We start from the raw sequence: 15,578 nt of genomic DNA, 5'->3' as shown, positions 1-15,578 counted from the left end.
ACTGCTTCATTTGCTTCATTCAGGATATTATCTCCAGCTTTTGGTGAGGAGGTATCTACAGTGCAAGCTCTGTCACAAATGGTGCATGTTGTTGACAACCTAGACAGACAGCCAGGGATTGAAAGAGGCTGAACTACTTTGCTATCCTTTGTCCCTGTGTTTTGGAATTGAGGAGCACTGATGGGACAGAATAATGAGCCTTGTGCTGGTACCATTCCTACTGTATGCAGCTTGTGGACAGAGGAGTTCAGTCTTGATGCCTTTTGGTCCGACTCTTGTTATGATCATAATAGTCTGAAGCCAGTGCATAATCCCCCTGGTGATGTGTTTCCTCATCACCCCCACTTCTTCTGTTGCTCATCTTCAGCCTATTTTTCAGTGCTTCTGTGGAGGAGGAGATCTGTGGGAGTGCTTCTTGATACCCACATCTCCATAGGAGACTAGGAGGCATAAATATGGGCATTTTTAAATTGACAAAGTAACTAGTCCGAACCCAGAGATTTCTGAGAAAATGGCTTGAGTATTTCAATGTAGAGAGGTGTCATTCAGGTAGTTCTAACTTTGTGTTTCTCCTATGGAGGACACAATGTACATGTGGGGTTTACACTGAAAGAGACAAATTGATGTTAATGTAATCTTTGAATAGGCAAGAAATGAAGAGCAAGTCTTGACGAACGCCCAAGAGAAACTGTCTTTTCCATAAAGACCGGCAGAATAGCTAAGAGGTTGGAAGAAACACAAAAGCTGCTGCTCCTAATTCTAAGATGTGTTTACCTTTTTATTTAAAAAAAACAACAACTTTGAAATACACTGAGAGAATGCTTAAATTGAAAAAAAAAAAAGCTCAAATGTTAATGGTAAACCTATCTTATGAACCTCTCTTCTGCCTGAAATAGATACAGAATATCAATTTTACATCACTGCTGCTTTGTTTCTTTTGTGAAACTGAAAGCGAATTAAAAATAATGTTGAGAGCAAAATGATGAAAAGAAAGGGAGCTGAATAAACTGTTAGATGTGCTGAAGGGTGTTTTTTTGTTTTGTCTAGTTTTCATTTTTGTTTTTAAATTAAAGACACTGAAAAGAGAAGCTCAATTCACTTCCTAAATATCTGTGATCCAAGACTGTTTGTTTGTTTGTTTATATCAGACTGAAAGTTCATTCTCTACTTAGTGCTACTGTAGTAGGCCCCTCTACACCTTCCAAACATTGCACAATTAACTGGTTAATTGCACAATTACCAGCTACACATGCAAAGTAGCTATTATACAATAAAAAGCTCCAATCAGCTTTGTGTACTAACTTTTTTATAACTGGTTGCTATTGAGTTTTAATTGCACATGTAGCAGGGTCTCCCCTGCATCAGGGAGCCCTGTCAGCTGATGGGGCTTCTAGTCTCAGAGGTGCACCATGCCCTGTGAACACCGCCGTCCCCCCTCCCCCAGCAAGCGCTAAGGATTGGGGCAGCTGTGATCCCTAGGATCTGGGGGTTTCATGAACCCTTAGGGCTCTGGGGTATGGGAAACCCCCAGGAGCAGGTAGATCACTGCAGTGGAAATCCTCCTGCCTCCTGCACCCTCAAATGCTAGGCGATCACTCTGTAGCAGTGATCCTCTAGCCCCAGAGGTGCATGGGGTTCTCCTGTGGCCAGGAGACCCTCAACTGAGTGGGAAACTCCCAGCCATGGGAGCTTGCTTACTGGCAGTTCAAGGGGACCCTGGTAATAAGGCACAATGAAATCTAATGTGCAATCCCACACTTATACCTCCTGTCATGTATGTGTGGCACTAACTTATTGGCTTTTTTTTAATTCATGTATTTATTTTTGCTGTAGCAGTCTGTTAAGATTATTGTTCCAGGGCTTGACTCTGCCAAAGTTAACCACCAACATTGCAGAGCAGTTAAACTAGTGTTTATGGTTGATAAACCGTTATTAACTATAGAGGCACATCCAGATTTAGGAAAGAGAGGTCCCTTCTGTCTATAGTCTTTACTATTTCAACTTGAAGAGGCCTTAATTGCCTGAATTTTTATTAGTATGAGTAGCCACAAATTAATCCAGGTATCTTTGTGGGGTGCTGGTTAAGTTGTGGGGTTTTCTTGTTCTTCTTATATTTAAAGGGGTGGGGGGCATTTAAATTGAATCACTGAAAAATTATTCAGAAATGGTGGCAAAGAAAGATGCGACCATCTTAAAATAAACCAGGTTTTGAGAAATAATAGAGGCTGGGATATGTATTAATGCAGGCTTTCTTGTAGCATCTATTTCATTCACTTTGGATAGGAGCCAAATAGCTTGCTAGCCTACATCCACTCAGAGGCGAGCTACTAAATAATTTATCTACTTCCAATAACATTGGCTCTGCATGTCAGGTTTAATAAACCCAGTCTTGCTGCTCATAGAATAACTTAAATTACAAGGCAGGATAAAGATAATCCATAAACTGTGCTCATTTATGCATGTGTTCTACACCTAAAAATAAAATATGAATTTTTAGACCCAAGAGCCTGTTGGATATCATTTGAGGTATGAGATGTTAAGGTATAAAATGCTGCATTTGTTATAGAGACGAATGAGTTTCAGGAATCAGAAGAGTTTAGTTACCCATCTGTAGAGCTGTGCAGAAAGCCGCAAGTAATTCTGACATTCCAGCATGACTTCTGTCTCAAGGTGGTACAACCTTGAATTTTTAAACTTCCTTATTTGAGTAAAAGTTTCAACGACTGAATCTGGAACTTGGAAATGCTTCAAAACTCCCAAAATCAAATTCGGGCAGTTCAGTTCCAGAGATTCAATCCCTCCTACCTCCCCAACTCATAGCACACTGCCTGGGGAAGCTCTAGTTGAAGACCCAGATACCTTCCTTAGCACCATCAGGTCATATTCCCATGATGCAAGTGGTTGTTCTCCAAGATGTCCCATGGAAAGATTGTACAGATTCCTCTGGCTTGTTGCACTGCTGCTGTGCTTGTAACCAATACAAGGCAACTTGGTACATCTGAGCTTTGAGGGCACACGCAGCTCATCAAAGAGGGGAAAAAAAGAGACACTGGGTCCATCTACAAGTGCAATTAATGTGGCTAAATAAACTCCAGTGCAGTTTACACCAGAGTTTATTGTTCCCAGGCACTGCATTTGCATGTGTGCCTGGGACTGCAGCATGTTGAGCTGGGGCGGAGCAGCCCCAGCTAGCGGGAGGCCCCAGGGTTCAGCCTGCCCCCCTGGGGCTGCTCCAGCCCAGTTCAGTGTGTTGCATAGGGGTTGGCTGGGGCACAAGGGTGCTTCAGTGCAGGGCTAGCTGGCAGGCAGCTCCCACACTGAAGCATCTTTTGTGGCCCAGCCAGCCTCATTGGTGCCAACACGTGCGTTGCAGCAGAGTTTAATTAGTTTACCTCATTCTAATAGTCCAGCATATGTAGATGGTGATGTTTTACTTTACAGCTAATTGGCTTTGTAGTAAATGTCTTGTGTAGATATGTCCACTGTCTTTTAATGAGGAAGCAAGAGCTACATGTAGGTGTGGAACTGGAGGTTGTGAGAGAGAAGATCTGTTTAGGAAAAGTAAGGAGGGAAATAACTTATCTGAGAGCTGAGGCTGCCCTGGAACAGTAATCTTAACAACAGATTGCTCTAGAGAGATTGTTCCGTTTCAGTGGGACACGGGCTTCTAAATTATTGTTGAAATCTCCTTCTTTCTTTCTTTTTTTCTTTTTTAAAGAAGATTGAAGTGGAGTCTTCGGCAAACTCACTTCCAGAAGGCAACCCCCCAAGGATAGCAATACTGTCAGCCCTTGGCTTTTGGGCTTTATTGCTGTCAGTTGGTGTTTTGGGTTTTTTTCCTCAGCTCACCACCAGAGCGCCCCAAGGGATGACGAGGTCGAACGGTCACAAACTACTGCAAGACTGTTTCAGGCTGGACATAAGGAAGAATTTCTTTACTGTCCGAGCCCCCAAGGTCTGGAACAGTCTGCCAACGGAGGTGGTTCAAGCGCCTACATTGAACACCTTCAAGAGTAAATTGGATGCTTATCTTGCTGGGATCCTATGACCCCAGCTGACTTCCTGCCCTTTGGGCAGGGGGCTGGACTCGATGATCTCCCGAGGTCTCTTCCAGCCCTAATGTCTATGAAATCTCTGTGGGCCTGCTGTTACTGAATGTCTTCATGTGTTCAGGCATCGCTCAGATAAAATAAGACCTAGTCTTGGAACGTATGCCAGTTATGTGTAAATAAATGACTTGGATTGAAAAAAAACCCAGGAGGGAATAAGTCTCCTCATAGTAGTTGTCTTTAGCTTTAATATCCAAACACCTGATGATAACAGACACACAAGAAGAAACCCCTGTATTGTCTTCTTGTGGAAACTGCAAGACTGTGATATGTGGTCATGACACTGAGGAACTCTATAGATAAAGTAAATGGGTTAGGCAGGCTTTGGTCACACCACAAGTAGCAGGAGAAAGCCACCTTGTTTTAGAAAGTAATATGACAGGGATTCTGAAAGAGTTTACAAAACTGAGAAGGTGGAAGAAGTCAGAGGCACAGCTGAGAGCTGGAGCTGAAGTGAAATTAAGAGGATTCAGCTAGATTGCATGATGTCTTGCTCAAAAGAAAGCCATTACACATTGTGAGAATAGAGTGATAATAAATTGTGAAGTGTTATGGCTGGAGGGTGAAAGGAATACAGTAGGCTTGGGCTCTTCGGCTCAGTGCTTAATTTCTTCACTGGGTGCATCTACACAAGACGCGAACTGCGCAGTAGCCTAATTCTACTGAGCAGTAGTGTGCAGGGCAAACCCATACTTGTACAGTACTGTGCAATAGTACTAGGCTACTGCAAAGTTAGTGTCACTAAAGCTGGTGCTACTGCACGGTGGTGTCAGTTACTGCTCATTGATTTAGTACTTGGTTATGCAAACACTAAACTTAATGCGCTGTAGCTATGGCATATTAATGAATGTGTAAACGCACCCTGTGTGACTTAAATCTCAACACATATGGTGCTAGGACTATCACCTTGCTTTTGTGCAGTATTATAGATGGAATATTTTAATTATTCTTTTTTTATTCCCCCTCAGATTGTGATACCTTTCTTCAGTCTCTTAATCAAAGACATTTACTTCTTCAATGAGGGCTGTGCCAATCGCTTACCGAATGGCCATGTCAATTTTGAGGTAAGTAGAACATTTTAGAATATAATGATTCTTTTCATTACCACCATGTTAAGTCAGTAAGCAGAAGACTTTTAACCCAGGTATTGATTTGGCTTCCATTGAATTAACTGAGAGCAAAATTAAGCTCCAGAATAAATGTATTTACTGATTGCCAGGGATCTGGGTTTTCCATTTCCCACAGAAAAATGGAGAAAACCATGGATTTCCCTCTTTTTTTTTTTTATCAGAGAAAACACAGATTTTTACTTTTTAGCAGAGAAACCTGCAGACTCTCCACTTTTATAAAAAGCTGTGCATGTGGCACAGTCCCAGCCTGCAAGAGTTGATTGCAAAAAGGGCGGGAAACCCCCAACCCTGTCCTGGAATGGCTACTTGCCTGCCGTGCCCCATGCTGCTTGCCTGTGGGACTGTGCAGCTGGCCATGGGAAGGAACCACAGGGCACGGCAGCGTTTGGGGGGGTTGTAAAATGACACCTCGCATGTGTCAGCCACTGCTGTTGCTACTGCACCCCCTGCTACCTTCTTGTAGCTGGCTCCATGGGCACAGCTCTGCGGCCGCACGGCTCTATAGGCAAGTGGTGTGGGGCAGTGGTGCCTCTCTGTGAGCTGTGCACAAGCTGGCCGATTGGGGTGGGGGAGGGAAAGGGCTTGCACGTGGCAGCTGCCACTACTGTCATGCCTCACACCACTTGTCTGCAGAGCCGTGTGGCTGTAGAGCTGTGCCTGTGGAGCCTGGCTGTGGTGGTGGTGGTGGCAGCTGCTGTGTGTAAGGTGCCCCCCCCCCCGGGCAGCTTGTGTGTGTGTGGCCCATAGAGGGGCCCTGCTGCCCTCAGCCCTGCTCCTAGGAGCAGGCACAGACCCCCACCCATTTTCAATCTGCCCTTCCCTCCCCTCCTCACACACTTACCTTTTTGGGAGGGGGGCTGCTGTGGGGGGAGTGAGGGGCACCAGCAGGGCCCAGGGGGACTGTTGGGGTGGGGGGGGCTTTAATTTTAATCATGGGTTTTTAGGGTTTTATCAGAGACTTCTCAATTTTTTTTATCAGGGAAAAACCAGGATCTCTGCTGATTTGCTACTAGAGTTGATTTGCATTTTTCTGTTTTGTTAAAACTGAGTCATGTCTTAGGAATATGTCAGATAAATCCAGAGAAGAGCCACGCGCATGATCAGAGGTCAGGAAAATGGACCTTATGATGACAGGCCTTACGATGACAGGCTGAGAGCCATGGGGCTCTTCAGTCTGGAAAAGCGCAGGCTCAGGGGTGATCTGATGGCCACCTATAAGTTTATCAGGGGTGACCACCAGGATCTGGGGGAACGTTTGTTCACCAGAGCGCCCCAAGGGATGACAAGGTCAAACGGTCACAAACTCCTGTGAGACCATTTCAGGCTGGACACAAGGAAGAACTTGTTTACTGTCCGAGCCCCCAAGGTCTGGAACAGTCTGCCTGCGGAGGTGGTTCAAGCACCTACATTGAACACCTTCAAGAGCAAATTGGATGCTTATCTTGCTGGGATCCTATGACCCCAACTGACTTCCTGCCCTTTGGGCAGGGGGCTGGACTCGATGATCTTCCGAGGTCCCTTCCAGCCCTAATGTCTATGAAATCAGAACGCTTGGATTCAGAATGTTAAAACATTGTTGATTAAATATTGACATGGAAAATTTAGGCCATTCAGAAAATATTTCAATTCATAACTTACCCTGCAAATATGTCAGTAATTTTTGGAAGTAATTCAGTTTGTCTTAAAAAGACAATGCAGATTGGAAATCCTTGAAAGATGTTTTTTGTTTTTTTTTTTTTCTGTTGGCTGTATTCAGTTACAGAATGAAAGCTGTGGGAGGATTTTCATCGTCTTAATACTAGATTCAATTTCTCTGTAATGCAACTATCTTATCTTGGCATCTTGAATTTATTTCACCTGTACATGTACAGAAATTCTGGGAGCTGGCTAAACAAGTGAGTGAATTCATGACCTGGAAGCAGGTGGAGTGCCCGTTTGAGAGGGATCGGAAAATTCTCCAGTATTTGCTCACTGTCCCAATATTCAGCGAGGATGGTAAGAAAATGACTGTAGGCCTGCTGTTATTGAATGTCTCCCTGTGTTCAGGCATTGCTTAGACACATTCCAAGACTAGGTCTTATTTTATCCCAAATTAGCGTAAATAAATGACTTGGATTAAAAAAACAAAAACAGGAGGGCATACGTTTGCTTAGCAAACCGTTTCAAAAGTGACATTTTGGCCCAATTTCTGAAGAAAAGCTGCATCTGAGAAATGAAAATTGAAATCCAGAAAGTAGTCCATAAAAACATTGCAAAGTGTATTGGTTTTGCCTGTAAAACTGCTTTAACTCAGGTGATGCTTCCAGAAAGTAAAATTGGGACTTTACTGCTTGGTCACACAGCACTATTGCTCTGAACTCAAACCTTTTCTCTTGCAAGTGTTTTGCTTCTGCCCTCATGTATTTTCAGTTTTACTAGCCCCTATTTATTCCCTGAGGGAAGGCTTTGCCCTCATTTTTTGTTGTTGTGTTTTTGTTTAGTATAGGTTAGATATAATTATGAGCAACTCTACTTTTTCATGGAACTGTGGAGCCATAATCTGATGAATGGGCAATATGAAGAGTTTATTTTGCCATGGGGCACTTCAGGGAAGCAAACAATTTGAAAATGCCCATAACACTAAGACATTGTTTTCTTTCCAATTGCAGCACTTTACTTGGCTTCCTATGAGAGCGAAGGGCCTGAGAATCACATTGAAAAGGACAGATGGAAGACTCTAAGGTTTGTGTCAAAGGTCACTGGCATCAATAAATCAAGAATGAGCTGTAGTTCTAGCCTGAGACTGTTTTTAAAAACCAAATGGCATGCTACATGCTTCAACAGATGGGACACAGCATCAGATTTAAACCCAATTCAGCTCCTGGGTTTCATGGAAGAATTAGCACAGCCATTTCTTGTCTATCTTGGCCCTCAGGGTTTCAGAACTAATGCAGAATTCTTCAATTCGGTAGCTTCCTTTCTTGCTCTCATCCTAGAATAAAAATTTTCCAAATCCTCATTCTCTTTTAACAAATGGTGAATGCCCCTTAATGTCCATGCCCCTCCCCCACCCCAACATGTCACCTGAACAAGTTGGCCCTATTTCTGCATCTCGGCAACAACCTCAGGAGAGATTTGGGGGGAGTGGAATGGGGCAGACTATTTGTGAAACCAGGTAACCTTACTTTGGCATCTTACTTTGGCATCCAGGTTTGAAAAATAAAATTGAGCATCTCATATACCTCCTACTGCTGATTTTGTGACAAGTGTACTGAATACAGCACTTGAGGATATGCAGAGCCCCAGGACCTTCGTGTCTGCTAAGCTTGTCATCCTATAAAGGTTATTGCTAAATTCAGGTCCACGCTTAAGCCACAGGGGCTGCTTGGCAGCTTCCTTCACTCTTCCTGGCAGTGAAAGCAAAGAGGAAAAGTTGCTAGGCATGTTTTTTAAACTCTTAGTCTGTCCCTTTGTCCATCCATACTCTTTCCAGGTGTGATAACTGAAGAGCGAATGCACATTAGATCCTGTTTTCTTCACATTCTCTGTGTCAGTTCCCTGCTTGGTGCATAATGTTATCCCTGGATGTAATATCCTAACCAGTGTGATTACATGCTGCAGCATCCTCCTGGTGGACACACTAACAAGCATATTGCAGCTTTGCGTTCATAAGAGTTTTGTTCATAAACAGATGTTCCTGTTTGTAGGCACTATTACCTTTTCTTGTGTATCATGGAAGGCGTAACAGTTCAGCCTGACAGGAAACTGAAGCCATTTGTAAAGACAATTTATTTTCTTTGCAAACCAGTGGCCACTGCACAGGCTGTGCTGATTTATGTACAGAAACAAACATTAGAGAGAGATTGGTCTTGCAAATCTTTCAAACCTCACATGATAAGAATCCAGCAAGCTGTGGGTAGCATTATCCAGGGCTGCCTATCTGAAATCATCTATGTCATTTTAATGAATGTCTCTATTTATTTTCCCCTTTCTCTCGTTTTCAGGTCAGCGCTTTTGGGCAGAGTATAATATGCGAGTTTGGATGCTGCTCCTGCTGCTGCTGTGTTACACAGATGATTATTAAGGGCATGTTTGGTTTGGGTGTGTGTGGTTCTTTTTGTTTGCGGGGGGGAGGGTGTGCATTAAGTGGCATTTAAATAATGGAAACTGTGCAGCGAGTTGAGATGGACATAATGTCAGCAAATATAAAGCAAGCTAACTCAAGAAAAAATGGGCAACTTCTCAAATCTGACAGATCAGATTTAAATTGCAACTTGCTAGGCCTAGGTATCGATTGAGGACAAAGAGTGACAGAATCCTTCGAAGATACTAGACTCTTCATATAAATCACTTCACAACACCTGGATGGATTGCTTCGTTTTGCTGTTTCTCCTTGATTTGTTGGAGCTTGCTGCTACTTAAGATGCTCCAGATTTGGTACTGGATTATGGAAGGAAAATGCTATTCCTCCATATGGAACCCAAATCTGTGTTGGAAGAATATCCATTCCTAATATGCTGAACATATAGCCAGGAACGCTTCCTAATTCAGCATTTCTAAGAAGGCAAAGGACTGGACAAATGGGGTGTGAGGGAGAGGACGGGTGGTTATAAGGGGAAATTTAAAATGCAACTGGCTGCTGTGTTTTGTTTTTTCCTGACCATGTTAATGGTGAAGCTATTTTGTTTGTTTATTCATAATATTTCTGAGTGTGCTGCTGGTTGGCAAACTCATTATCATTCTAAGTTATATTTAAAAAAATAATAAAATCAGTGCTGTGGTAGGAAATGCAGCTACTACAAAAATGCAGTAACTATGTAGCTGGGACTGTCTTATAGTAAGATTTTTTTTCAGTTGTTTAAAACTAACTAATTTTACAGACATTCTTGTATTATATTATTTTTACTACAGCCTTTTTTGTTACTCTGACTTTCCATAGTTGACTTTCTGTATTAGGTTGAACAATGTGACTGTATTTTCTAGACCTCTATTTTGAGAAACCACTGCACAGAGTATGTTGAAATAATAATATCATAAAGTATGTTTTTTATTTTGTCATTTCTACACTTTTTTTTTTTTGTTAGCAACTGGAGTACATAATCCAGTTTGACTGAAATTGTAAGATGTCAAGAACAAAAAAGAAAAGGTTTCTCTTTGACTACAGCTGTGAACAAAAACCATCTCTTTCTTGTGTTTTGCTTCATGGGTTATTATTGTTATGACTGTGAAATAGTTCACTTTGTTACACATCTAATAAGTCTGTAGTAGCTCTGAATACTTAGCCACTGTATTTATCCTAGCAAAATCCCAGTGAATAAAAACTGTAGATATAGCCCACCCTGGATGGAAAATCACATGCTTAATTAAGGGACATGTTTGTAAACACCATGCCACTGCTCTAAAACAAAGAGAATTAAATAAAAATATGACTTTTTGTTGCACTGCATCTCTAAATTTGCAGATGTCTACAGGCTGCCCATTTGAAACTGATAAGATAGGCCCTGATTTAGGACAGCATTTAAGCATGTGCATTGGTCTTATTCGGGGAAATACTTAGGCACTTGTTTTATCTTTTAAGCCTGGGCTGAAACCAGTTTTCCTGAATTGGTATGCTTTACTGAATTTAACACTCACTACTAAGGGGAGGTATTCTGGAAGGATTAGATGGTGTATTTCACTGGTGACAGCTCTTAAAATGCTGAAAATAAAGGGGCAAAAAGGAGGAGTGGGATTTGTGGAAGGCAGGGAATATTGGCTCTTTCCTATTTAGTCTGTCTTGGTGTGTTTTGGATGGTTGGTTTGGTTTTGTTCTTTTCTTTTTGTTTTTCTTTTGCTCATTCCTTCAACTTGTCTGAAATTTGCAAATCTAGTTTCCAGCAATAATCAGTGGAATTTCCCCATCCCTTCTTCCAGTATTGTCAGGGCTTCTGGGGAACCTTAAAATGTCTGAGGCATTTTATATGACTAATATCAAAGTACTATGTGAGGTCTTGTGGAAGAAGAGAGACTGGATGTCTCCTGTGATACGATGGGTTGGTACTCAATGAAGGCCATTTCTATGGCAAATTGCTTCCTACCTTCCTACCTGCACTATTGTCTTTTTGTTTCAGTTTTGAGAGAAAGCCAGAGGGTGAAATGGCAGGATAACTTATCTGTGAAAATAGCTTACAATCTTCCCTTTGTGCCTTGTGTGATATAGTTTGACTGCAGGGCTGGTTTAGAAATGCATCTCTCATTTATGTAGTTGGAATGAAGCCTTTGTAAATAAAAGAGGCAATAGCATTAAGCAAGCCTTGTCTGAGCTCTGTGTTGTGCTGTGTGTGTGGTGCTCCTGTTGGATAGGCTGTGCATACCAGAGCAGATCTTCTTAATGAGGTGGCTGTGATGCACGGGCTAGATAGCATGGCAGCAGGTGCAGCCATGTGGGACTCCTGCTTGAAAGTGGATGCAAATTCCATAGCCCCAGGCAAGCTGGAGGCTGCTCACTGTGGATGTTAATGAGCTGAGCCCCTGACGGGGAGGAGTCTTGTCACTTCCTCCCTGTTCCCCCTCCACCTTTGCCTACATTACTGTAGTGTTGATGTAATCAGAAGGGGGCACCATGGTAAAGGTCACAGCTTAAAAATCCTAATACAAGAAGGCAATTGGAGGTAGGTTTTAAATCCACCTGGATGACAGCTCTTAAAATGCTGAAAATGAAAATGCAAATCCAGCTAGTATCAGCTTCATGAGATCTATACTTGTGTTGAATTTACCAGCTGAATTTGTCTCCTCTATTACCTTCATGATAATTCTACTGGTCTTGAGAATGGCACATTCCTTCTCTGAAATGCTCTTCAACTGGATTCATTCAGCCCTGGCATACCATGCTGAGGCTGGCTGTCTCAGAAAATATTTAAGCTTTTTAAAAAAGTACACCAGTAGAATGCTAGCCAGTTGGCCAAGTACATTGCGTAGCTATATGTATCTGTTTCCTCCTTCTCCTGCAAGTACAGTACAAAAAGGGTTGAGAACCACTGACTTAAAGTACTACTTCCGGGCTACAGACGGCATTGCTGATGCAAAATGTGACCCTCCCACTCCACCTGTGCTAAACCACCCCAAACCAGGCAATGTAATTATTTTTATAGTGGACTGGAGCACATGTCCAACACAGCTTATAGAAGCTTTTCCTTGGCCATGCTTATTGGCATATGTTTAGGGCTGCACCATGGTGTTTAACTTGTACTCATTTTTGGGAGGGGGTCTGCATCAGGTGAGATGGTTATGCTTTGTATGTAGAGAAATGTAGACATTCCAAGTCCCCCCTAGTTTGCTTCACTTTCAAAGTCCTTCAACAGCTTTTGAATTGGACCTTAAGCATGTATGTAACTTTAAATATATGAGGTGGTCCTATAGAAGGGTCTAGAAGTACACACTTGATTGCAAACTAGGAAAACATTTCAGTATCCAGTTCAATCAAGGCCTTCCTCCACATCCCTAGAAAAATCAATGGTGATGTACCTTCAAATGAGCTTTGGAGGACTTCAGTACCTGAACCTATCCTAGGGAAGCCATTGAAAGCCTTGCCATAGACTCAGTCATGTACAGGATCAGAACTACTCATGATAATTTTGAAGGTTAGACATGGCTCTAGGCCAGAGGAATTTCTATTTGTGAGTACAAGAGACTCCTTCCCCTGCTCTTTCTTGCTTCTTTTCAAAATGTAGTATACAGGAAAACATGTAAGTACAACACAAAGTCGTATAGATACTACTTTTCTCTTTCAGGCATTGACATAAGCCCACAGGCATTTCTGTTTCATAAGTGCCAATATATTTATTCTCACACCACCTTCAAGAGGGAGGGGTGTCATAGACTCTTCACAGCAGCTCTGCTCCGTCACAGCAAGGCCGGAGCCTCATGGCAGTTGTAAAATGGGTGCTTATTAAAAGAAACACGCCCGCTTAGCTCCTATGCAAGTAGAGTCTTATTTTTAAACCTTCCTTGGATTTGTGCAGGAGTGTTAGGCAAAGGTTTGATAACACTCTTAATCTCTAGGGTAAAACCAGACAGAAAAACTGTGCTTTTCTAGAAGGCATCAGTACACAACAAACTAGGTTGTCTCACTTTTATCAAGCACATAGGCTAAAGCTCACTTTCAGCTAGTCTAATTGATTAGAGCCCTTGCTATTCCTATAGTTACTTTCCAAATGCTTGCCTGCAAATGTTCATGATATAGGCCTTTTTTCCAGGTTGTCCTGTCTGCTTTTGTGAAGGAAATGAAAGCCGAGGCAAAGTCAGAACAGGGTGAATCATGTGGGAAAGCATATGCAAAGAAACGCGCCTTGCCCTCAGTGAGACAGGTAAGGCTAAACTGCACCTGTGTCACCCTGATATTTCTAAAATCATCTCTGACTGTAGAGGCATGTTTCCAAGGGTATGTGGGAGGCACTAAGGTCACCACCTTAACACTTTTTGTCTTGATGTATTTAGCAGTATGAACAGTGTGTTTAAAATTTGTGGGGAATGCCCACACCTAACTCAACCCTGTTTTGTTTGTTTTACCTGTGGTGTGTGAGAGATTTAATATTTTTAAGGAAATGCCAATAAACACTAATCCATCTCTTCTATGAGATTCCAGTAACTAAGCCATATTTTGACCTACTGTCCTCACAGTTCAGTCGAGATGTACCCCAGAGTCTAAAACAAGGCAGAATTTAGTCCAGTAACTAAACAGCTCTTATTTGTTTCAATATTTATGTTAAAACTGTTCAGTGGAAGGCAGGAAATGTGAATTAAAGCTGGTAGCTGATTTGCCTTTTCATGTTGAATTGGGTTTTACCTTAAACCGTCTGTTCCCTACAGCCTTGGCTATCTTTAGAGAATGTTGGAGGTGGAATCAGATGGAGGAGGGAAGAGAAGTGTGGTAGTGGTATAAATAGCCAAGAGGTGGGAAGGGTTGATATGTCATTCACCAATTACTTTACCTTTCAGGGATATTTGCCTCCAGTTTTTCAAACCTACTCAGCACTCCTTGATCTTAGCAGGCAATGTAGTAGGCTGACCCCTTTTGAAAAAACAGGCCCTAACTGCAGTGTTGAGGACTGGGAAAAGGTAGCTTTTAAGTATTCATTTAAGCTCTGAGTACTGATATGTTTCCAATGTGGAAGCCCTTGTGTCCTGTGTGGATCCCTGGAAGCAGCTTAGGTGGGAAGGATGAGACTGACCTCCTCTTCCTCAGCAATTAGAAAAGTAAAGTGGTGATTTGGTAAATGAATGAAGGATACTCTTACTTTTTGTTGGTTGGCTTTCTTTCTTGTCAGTAAAGATGAGGAATGGATTGTTGTAAGGCCATATTTCTTTACATGTAGTTTTAAATCAGAATGTTCTGGGACTATGCTGAAACAACATGATCTTTTTAAGTCAAGGGCTCTGAATGAGAAGTTGGGATTTAGAAGAGAAGTGAAGTGTTTGAATGATTATATTGGAGGAATACATGAGATCTTTTCTACAGATTTTCCTTATGGCTATAGGTATGTCATTCAACCTCCCTGCCTGGCATTTTTTTCATTTGAAAAGTGGTTATTTTAGTTTCACTTTGCGCAACTAGCATGAGACTGAATTAAATCTCTAAAAAGTATTTTGACCTTGGAAACAAGGTGTGTTACCAGTACAATCGCATTTTATTGCTCTGGGTAAGTTCTCAGGGTGGAAAAAAACAAGTCTATGTATTCACCCATATTCTCTCAATTTCAAAATATATGCAGTCTTGCTAATACTAGCCGCTCAAAAATGAGTCTGCTTCCCCCACAAGTAATGAGATTGACTTTAAAACTGTATCTTAAAGAATAGTTAAGGTTTTTTTTTTCTTTTTTTTTTCTATCTAGTTCTTGAATCTGTAGGGCTCAAGTTCTCAATCACTTCTCTGCAACCAAAAGGTTAGACAATTTGAACGGGGTGTTCAAAGAGAGGGCACTTGTGTATCCAAAGTGAAAATGCTCTTTCAACCTTTACAGCTGCCTCTTGGATGGCCACAGTAAAGTGCGAAGTCTTACCTTGGTGGTAGTAATTTAAGTAGGGCATTGCTGATGGGTGATGAAAGTAACCTATAAAAGCTGTTCTTCCCGAATATTGAAGACTTAAAGGTATTCACTACTTCTGTCTGCAATAATCCAGTTTCTGGGGAAGATATTTGGGGAAAGTTTTATTTTGATGAAAATGACTGTTTTTAGTTTAAAGAATTTGGATGAACAATGCTTCCAGTTTAGGTGAAATGTTTTCACATGATATTTAGCTGAAACTTCACTTCTACAAGGAACAATATTTTGATGGGCAGTATCATTTCCATAATGAACCATTAGTGCTAAGTTTCAAAACA

General features: G+C 41.8%; 1 protein-coding gene across 2 annotated transcripts in view; it reads left to right on the top strand.

Moving 5' to 3' along the window:
• RASGEF1B (RasGEF domain family member 1B) overlaps positions 1 to 11,504 on the top strand; it is a 41,392-nt gene extending 29,888 nt beyond the window's left edge. For both annotated transcript variants that reach the window (XM_090036921.1, XM_090036922.1), the window contains exons 11-14: positions 5,078 to 5,173; positions 7,111 to 7,234; positions 7,888 to 7,960; positions 9,223 to 11,504. In XM_090036921.1, coding sequence (XP_089893047.1) covers positions 5,078 to 5,173; positions 7,111 to 7,234; positions 7,888 to 7,960; positions 9,223 to 9,247 — 318 coding nt within the window. In that variant the 3' untranslated portion in view covers positions 9,248 to 11,504. The remainder of the gene's footprint in view (positions 1 to 5,077; positions 5,174 to 7,110; positions 7,235 to 7,887; positions 7,961 to 9,222) is intronic.
• Positions 11,505 to 15,578: the final 4,074 nt, after the last annotated feature.

The sequence above is a fragment of the Crocodylus siamensis genome, chromosome 2 (assembly GCF_052110815.1).
Source record: "Crocodylus siamensis isolate JL-2025a chromosome 2, ASM5211081v1, whole genome shotgun sequence".
Taxonomy (NCBI): domain Eukaryota; kingdom Metazoa; phylum Chordata; order Crocodylia; family Crocodylidae; genus Crocodylus; species Crocodylus siamensis.
Note: the sequence above shows the minus strand (reverse complement) of the source record. Positions and strands in the feature narration are given on the sequence as shown.